The 8,498-nt window shown below is 36.2% G+C and overlaps 1 protein-coding gene across 1 annotated transcript in view; it reads left to right on the top strand.

Moving 5' to 3' along the window:
• Positions 1-7,939, top strand: part of PROX1 (prospero homeobox 1) — a 50,000-nt gene extending 42,061 nt beyond the window's left edge. The window contains exon 6 of the mRNA XM_069009552.1: positions 2,189-7,939. Coding sequence (XP_068865653.1) covers positions 2,189-2,374 — 186 coding nt within the window. The 3' untranslated portion in view covers positions 2,375-7,939. The remainder of the gene's footprint in view (positions 1-2,188) is intronic.
• Positions 7,940-8,498: the final 559 nt, after the last annotated feature.

Below are 8,498 nucleotides of genomic sequence, written 5' to 3'. Positions count from 1 at the left end.
CTCAGGGGTTTCACACTGCCTACTCCATGGAAAAGCAGCATCCTCTACCTGGAAAACTTTCAAATGCACAAGTAGAAATTGAGTGGCAAAGGCCCAACTTAAAACCTTAAAACTTTAAGCATGTCACTTCTGTGCTTAAAGTTGTCATGGGTGTAACGATGAGGTAGGAGGGAGAGGTAGGACTTTGTGCATGTAGACTTCGTGTTTCTCAGGTAGGTGCTTGTAATTGCCTCTTTCCCATCTCCAGCTTGGAAGGGAAGAAAGACATCTAATGTCGGTCCTCTGGAGTGGATACCAAAATCAAAAGGTTTTGCCCTCATGAACTAACATCAGTGCCTACTCCATAAATTTGGTTATCTACTCCTTTTCCTGATTTCGTTTCATACAGTCAGAAACTCCTTCCCCTTGGTTAGTGACCAGCAATACCAAGGGTGATAAATAGCATGTGAGCATTGAACTGCATGAACAGAAAAACATGTAGATATTCTTCAAGCAATGCAACAATGAAAAAAGCATAGTATCTTCTATAGACATATTACCAAATGCCTGAACAGCTGAGTGATTATGGGGAGTTCCAAGTAATTTCTTTGGGCTGGAGTGAGTAAAACATAACAGTTAATTTCTTCTCTCTTAATTACTGCTGGAGTAGACCATCTGTAAAGATGTGTCTTTCTGTGCAGCCTTTTGAATGAAAAATTTTGGGAGAAAAAAAAAGTGTGGGGGCTGGATTTCACTCTGAGAGGTAGACAGAGGACTTCTCTGGTGCTTCTGGAAGCAGAGTTTGTCAGCTGGTGTCAGGGGGAGCTGATCTCATGCTTATCTGATGGCAGAACGTGGCTATCAGACTGCTGGTGTTTCCCTAACAATGATAGGTGAGCAAGGCTCCAGAGCTCTGTTACATCAGATTGATCACACATTTCCTGACAAGTTTTTTGAAAGTGGTTTCTAAAGGGACAAGAAGAAAAGCCTGAAGTAGAGAATAAGGGGCTGTCCCTGATCTGGCAGTGTGACATGAATTCAGTAAATGAGTGAGAGCTGCCCAAGTGTCTTGGCTACGGGAATGGTTCAAGTGGCTCCTAGTGCAGGTCGGAGAACTCCTCTTGCCGGAGGGGACAAAGAATAGCAGTGAGGGAATACTTGCTATTATAAGCATGCTGGCTGCTGGCTGGCCGTGTATTAGCAGTTTTAGAGCTGTGAAGCCACATTTCCGTAATAAAAGTGGAAAATAATACCTTTATGGAGATTACCTGAACCTTGCAACTGCCCTGCAGTTCATTAGAATGGTTGCTTTTGAGTCATTTAAGGCAAAGGGTGAGAAGGTGGTGCTGGTTCCCGAGACAACTACTTAGAATTAATTACTAAAGTTTGGAGGTAACTGTGGTTTTTAACATTCACCCATTGTTCAGGAGCTTCTGAGAGTGGCACATGCCTGCTAGCTGGGTGTTTGACTCACCCGTGAAGTGACAGTGACGTGTAGAAACCATGAATGAGTTTAAAGCATCCCAGCTCAGTAGCCACTTGGAGCACGGTGCACCCGTTGAAGAGGTTAGGGTGGTATTTGGGTGCTCCTGAAAAAGAAGGAAAGACCGTAATGTCTCCTGAGAAAGCCATCTTATGGGGTTCTTGTGTGTAGCAGCCACAGAAGCAAGGCACTAGCTGAAGGTTTTCCTGCTTGATTGGTTTTAAACTACAAACAACATTCAGAGATACCCGGTTTCTTTGACAGCTTTCAGCACAGGTTGTGACCAAAGTCAAGCACAAAGGTACAAAGGGCTTTCTGTGCGTGCATAACTTTCATATTCTCACATGGAGAGGAGAACATGGCCATAAATGCATGGCTAAAGTATCAAGCAGAGTTTTCTTTCCTTAAAGACAATTGTGCTTGTTTCCCCTCCTGCTAATTATAGCCTATAAATCCCCTTACTCTCCCAACTCAGGCAGTAACATTTTGTTACCTACATTCTGTCAGTAGACTTTACAAAGATCTCTAACACATGTTATAAAAGTTATTGCTATAGTACTATATATAACAGCTTTGCATAAGAGAATAGAGGGCTGCCACATTTAGAAAATGCAGGTGCTATGTAAGCCCCTTTCTGAAAGAAAGAACTTAGCTCAGTTTCCTTTGAAGAACCAGAGACTTGAAATTGAAAACTGTATTAATGCCATTGTCTCCTTGTATCAGCAGGTTCCAGAGAGATTCCTGGAAGTGGCTCAGATCACGTTACGGGAGTTTTTCAATGCCATTATCGCAGGCAAAGATGTTGATCCTTCCTGGAAGAAGGCCATATACAAGGTCATCTGTAAGCTGGACAGTGAGGTCCCTGAGATTTTCAAATCCCCAAACTGCCTACAAGAGCTTCTTCATGAGTAGAGAGTTCAGCAGCTATTTATGAATGTATGAAAGTAGCAGTCCCCTTCTGATGCCCAAGTCATGTGTGTCTCTATTTTAATTTCATATATATGTGTATCGCATACATATATATATGTATATGGAATTAGACTGATCCCTTCTGGATTTTTTTCGTTCAGTTCCAAGGGGATGGTTATTTTACTTCAGCCTTTGGTTTACTTTTGCCCGAGACCCTTAACATTTGAAGAATCAACGGGGTTAATTTTCAGGGAGAAGAGTTTGGAAGCGTGTAAAAGCCTGTCTTAGCAAGTTAGGGCATTATGTTTAAAAATGCTTTGTCAGATTTATTGCTTGCTGCAAAGTGGCATTTTGTCTTAGTGAGACTAATGTCATGGCACAATACTACAGACAATGAAGTTTATATTATGTTTATACTGCTAAAGGTCTGAACTCTGTGGAGTCACTTCATAAGCTTCGAGCTTTTTTATTTGTATTTATATACTTTTTAATCAATACCTAGATTTTGTTTCATACTTTAAAAAAATACAACATCTATTTTAGGTACTCACTCCAAGAAGTGACACCCAAAAAAGCAAACCCTATTCTTCATGTTTTCCTTACAGAAACGACAGATACCCTGCACCAGTAACCAACATGCCAGGTTGTTTTTTGTCTAAATTGCAGCAAGAGATGTTTGCACAAATCAAATACTGTTCTTGCAGGGTTAGGCCAGTAATTCATGCACAGTATTGTATCAACCACACTAATTTTGGAATATGGTCAGCTTACTAAAGCGGAAGCATTTCACTCTCCATAGAGTAAAAATGAAACCTTCAGCGTTGTATATTGCCATGTCTTGGTCTTACTTTAAGTGGCATTAGTCCCTAAATTTATTCTTTTCTCAGTCCATTCTGCCCCCCAAGATCCCCTTTTCAGCATACAAACTTTTCTGTCCATATTCAACATCTGTCCTGAAAAGCACTTTTTGAATGATCTTAGGTATAGTAGAAGAGTCTTCACCTCACAGTGCTGAGGCAAAGGAAAGAAAAAAAAAAAAGCTTGTTTGTAGCTGTAAAATAGAATTAGTCTTTTCCTAATCAGAAGAATAAAAATCGCATTTTCATAAAAATCTAATCAAGCATAATACAAAAATCACAGTGTCCTCCTGGCTATGCAGGGTTCAGATAGCCAAATTGGATTTTTAAAATTACAGTAAGTGCAGCTTTAAAAAAAAAAAAAATTTTAAAAATCTATTTGAGCAATGTGGCTGCACTTGTCTTCTGAAGCTGGAGCTAGTGTTGACCAAAACCTGAGCTACAGTGTAAAGTCCCTGATGGATCTGGATTTGCCTGAATGCTACACCACGATATGACAGAGAGAAAGAAAGCTAGCTGCTAGTTCTTGTGCTTTCTTCAGTGGCTCTCCTTTTCTCATGTTTTCAGAAAGAAATTGTCTCCAGAAGTTTGGGGGAAGGTTGAATATGCTATGGCACACTGTGTTTGTCATTTTCTTTGTCGTCTTTTGTACGGATGCAGTAAGAATTTATTGTTATCATCAATAGTATTTTCCCCTACATAATTCAATCTAAATCTAGAGGAAGTTCCTAATTAGCTATGAATTATATTTAGACCATTGAGGATATTGGTATCTTCTTTATTTTAAAATTACATTTTGACTTTGGAGAGTGAAAGTTTACCCATGTGACTAAAGAGCTGACCTGATCATTGCAATTTCACTTCATTTACAAATACTGCTGATAGACAGAAATGTATGAAAGCAATTATTGTTAGCAGAAAGCCTTAAAAACCTGCTGACTTCAAATTAAACAGCACAATCCTCCGATTCCCTGTCATTCTTTTCAAGCACTGGCAGTATCTGTGGAGTATAGGCAATGCAGACAATAGCATGGGATGAAGTGCCAACATTTTCACTATGCATTAAAAGCAAAACAAATCTTGATCTTAGACTCCCTGAGAGTACCTAATACTGTACGTATCCTTACAGTAGACAGGATTTATTTTTTTCTTTCCTTTGTTTTCTTTTTTATTTCATTTTATTTTGTTTTCTTTATTTCATTTTTCCTTCTTTTTTTTTTCCTCTGTGTGTGCATGATTTGGTAAATATTACACTTCATAAAGATGTAACTCCAATGAATTCTGAGTAAGAAAGGATGAAAATTGTGTTCATGCACTTTTTTTTATTTATGGGAAGAAGTGGCATAAAATGCTCAAGTTTTGATACAGTAAGTTCATCATTGGCATACCATCAGATGCAAAATATAACTTTGCATTGTCACCTTGGACATAAGAAAGCAAAGCCATACTTTAGTCATACTATGTGGACATACTACTAGCTACCATCTCAATCTGTGATTTTACCGTTGCTTTATATTACTATTATTATTATTCTATTATTATTATTATTATTAATATTATTATTATTTGGCTGCAATGGGATTCACATAATCTAAATAAGTGAAATTGTGTACTCAACACTTGATGTTGTTGCATTTATTTATTTATTTATGGGTAGTATAATCTCAATAGTAAATGAGGCATAGGAATTAGGAATAGAAATTTCATCTTAAAAGCAAAATAAAAACCTCCTTGGTCTGGAAAAGGAAATAATGATAATTTGATCATTTCAGTTATGTGATTTTTCTGCATTTTATAGCCATATTGCCTTTGTGCCTCCCAATTCACCTGAAATTACAAATACATGGCATAGCTTGTACTAAATTCTAAGTAGAATCCAATCCAGTTTCTTTTAAATTTTCTCAATATTGTTTCACTAAAAATGGCTAAAAGGCAGGAGGCTACTTTTATTGTAATGAGAAGTTTGCATAGGAAAAGAATTTCAAAATCCATGTAGAAACCCCATCTTACCATTCATTTACTGCTAATTCAGATTTATTTCTGCATATAAACTTGAGGTTATAGTCTGTGCCTAGACCTTAAATGCACCAGCGGAAGGATAAAAAAAAAATCCTTCAAAATACCAGTTTTTCCCCCACAAGTACAATTGTTCTTGTGCCTTCTGTGGCTTACAATTTTCATCTTTTAAACTTTATTTTTCAATTACTACAGCTGCAATAAACACTGACTTTTTTTTTTTTCGGCTGTTTGACATAATGTTGATAGCTATGCATATTTTGTGTCTTTTTAAAAATTAAAAAAATAAAAAAAACAAAGCAGGAGAATACGTTTTTGAAGAAGAGAATTTTTAGAACAGTTTGATAACGCAAATTATTTTTTCTCAATTGTTTGAGCAGCATTCGAGTTTTGAAAATTCTTGTAGAAGCCAATTTTTTGTAACTGTGGTGCAAATCTTGTGTTTTCTTAGCCTGATGAAAAGTAGTATAGAAGCAATATTTCATACGTGACATATGTGCATATACAGATACGTATGTGGTCACACACAGAGGACAACATGTGTGGGCATATGTATGTATATTTACACAAAAACACACACACACACACACAAAAGATGCGTATGAAGTGAAAAGCTTACCTTTTTCCTATCTAGATTAAGAACCTATTTTAGACATTTGTTATGTTTTGTGAAAAGAATGTTCTATTTGAAACTACAAAACATTTAATTCTTACTGTATCTCTGGTTGTTTAATGGGAACGTTTCACATTTAATGGTAAACACGTGGAAGATGTTAGAATGTAGTAATTATTTAAGGAAGTGTTCACCCATGTATTCCTGAGGTTTGCTTTGTGCCTCTGAGTATTATTTAATTAAAGTGTTTTAAGTTTGCAGAATCTTTGTTACTGTACCAGGTATGTGGGTGAACATTGAAAATCGAGGGGAACTTTTATAAAGCAATGTAAATATTCAACCTTACTGCTGTTCTTGCATAAAGACATAAGATTTTAATAACTACATTCTGAAAACATCTGTTGAATTTATAAGAAACACTACAGTAACTGTGTAGATAGTTGAAAGCATTCTTGAAAATCCAGCTCTCTACTTTTAAAAGTTAAGTCTCTTTCATCAGATGTCAAGGGAATGGGTAATACAGTTTCTGTAAAATTGCAGAATTTTTTTCTATGTATATGAAGTCAGTTAATAGAAAAATGTTTTTTTTCCACAGGTTAATATTAATTAAGAAATAAAGGTGAAGATTTTGTGGCTTTAAAGATAGGATTTTCACCAGCAGCATTGAAAGATTATACATATATATATATACAGAAAGATATATATATATATATATTAAAAATGGAAAGTGGTTTACAAAACCCCCAAAATGAGCACTGTACATGAGAAGTGAAAGCAAAAACTATATTTACCATGTGTATTATATAGCAATCATTGGTGTTAATAGTGCAAATGTTTCCTTCTGGTACCAACTCTGTGTTTGAAAATTCCAATACGCATTGTTTTCAAAAAGCTCCCCTTAAGGAATGTAACTGGTTTATATGAGTAAGCAGTTACTGTATTGCACTTAAATGTTCTGTTGAAGGAAATGCAATTTTGTTTTCTGTAGAACTGTTGGTTGTAAACCATCTATAAACTGAAGCTAAAAATGCTCATATTTAGAGCTGGGATGAAAACTGGTATTTAACCTTTGTATCTTCTTAGGAATATCCTTTTTAGTGTATGAAAGGTGGTGGCACTATGACTTTATTCAGTCTTTTCATCTGAGCCACAGTCACCTCTCTCCCAAAGCAGCCACCTTCCAAATGCACAAATACTGGGATATGTAGAAACAAATCTAGAAGAAACAGTGAGCTTACATTTTTCTCTAAAATCCATACCTTCTGCATTAATTGTACCACTCGAGTGAGATAGTAGACAAACACAATACCCATCTCATTACCATATAACGTGTAAGAGTCAGAAACTAAAGAAAAAGGAAAGAAAAAGCCTCTTTAGGTTGGTTTGAATGCTGCCCAGAAGAGTCAAAGGTTAAGGTTTAAACTGATATTGTCCCAGCCATTACTCATATGTATATAGTTACAAAAGTGACAAAACACTGCCTTTATATTATTTAGCAATATGTTGTAAATAGCATTATTAAGCTCTTTTTTTTGTAATAAAGACCCTTTAATTTGAAGATAGTACAATAACTGAACTGATAAAGTCAATTTTTGATTTTTTTTATTTTATTTTTTAGCTAGAGGCAATTTCAACTGTGGATTTTTTTGTTGTTGTCTATTGTTCTGAAGACTTTGCATAATTTATTGGTTTAATTTATCCTAATTTATTTGATGAAGGTGTACAATTTTGTATTACCAAGGATGTACTGTAATATTAATTGATGACAAGATAAAACAATAAGACTCCCCTGTCTGTTTGGAAAAAAAAGGTGCAGTAGACAATTGATTGAAAAAAAGTTACAATTCTAGCTTGGCAGCTACTAAATTTAAGATAAACACAGGAAAAATGTTTGGGGGGGGTGGATTTTATTTTGTGTGTTTAAAGCTTTTGTATACTCTCCAGACTTTTACCTTTTTGCTTTGTACCACTTAAAGGATACAGTAGTTCAATTGCCTTGTGTGCCTTCCATCTTCTCTAAACTGAATGTATGTGCAGTATATATGCAAGCTTGTGCAAAATAAAATATAAATTACAAGCTCATTGCCATTGTTTACATTTATTTCCAAGAGTTTATGTTGCCCCATGTCAAGAGGTGAGCCCCTGAACCGCTCGGCTGTGGCCAGGCTGTGCCTAACACTGTAGTCCTCTGAAGGTTTTCTTTTCCCCTTAGTTCAAATTATTTATTAATGAAACTACCAGCCCTCTTGCAAAATGGATATAATGATTTATGGCCTCGGTGTCCTACCTCCAGCACAGCGCCAGTTAAGATAATGAATGTTATTTTGCAATAGTCTATCTGACAAGGAATAACTCCCTGGAAGAGACCTGTTATGTCTGAAGCATAGACGGCCCTTTAAATTAAACGTAGCCAATGTGGGCTAGAAAGTACTTTTGTTTATACTGCTTAATCATTTCCTGGGTATACCTGCCATGCTGGTGTCCTGCAACAGGGAGTTCCTCAAGCTGGGTGAATGCAAGGATAGTGCTTCTTGAGCTGTGGTGGTTCACATTTGGTTCACATTTGTTACTCTTACCAGTTTGACCTTGTTAATGGAAGTGACCAGGTACCATTCTCTTTTTTTCGTTACAGTCCGTCACT

Source organism: Aphelocoma coerulescens, chromosome 3, assembly GCF_041296385.1.
Source record: "Aphelocoma coerulescens isolate FSJ_1873_10779 chromosome 3, UR_Acoe_1.0, whole genome shotgun sequence".
Lineage (NCBI taxonomy): Eukaryota > Metazoa > Chordata > Aves > Passeriformes > Corvidae > Aphelocoma > Aphelocoma coerulescens.
Note: the sequence above shows the minus strand (reverse complement) of the source record. Positions and strands in the feature narration are given on the sequence as shown.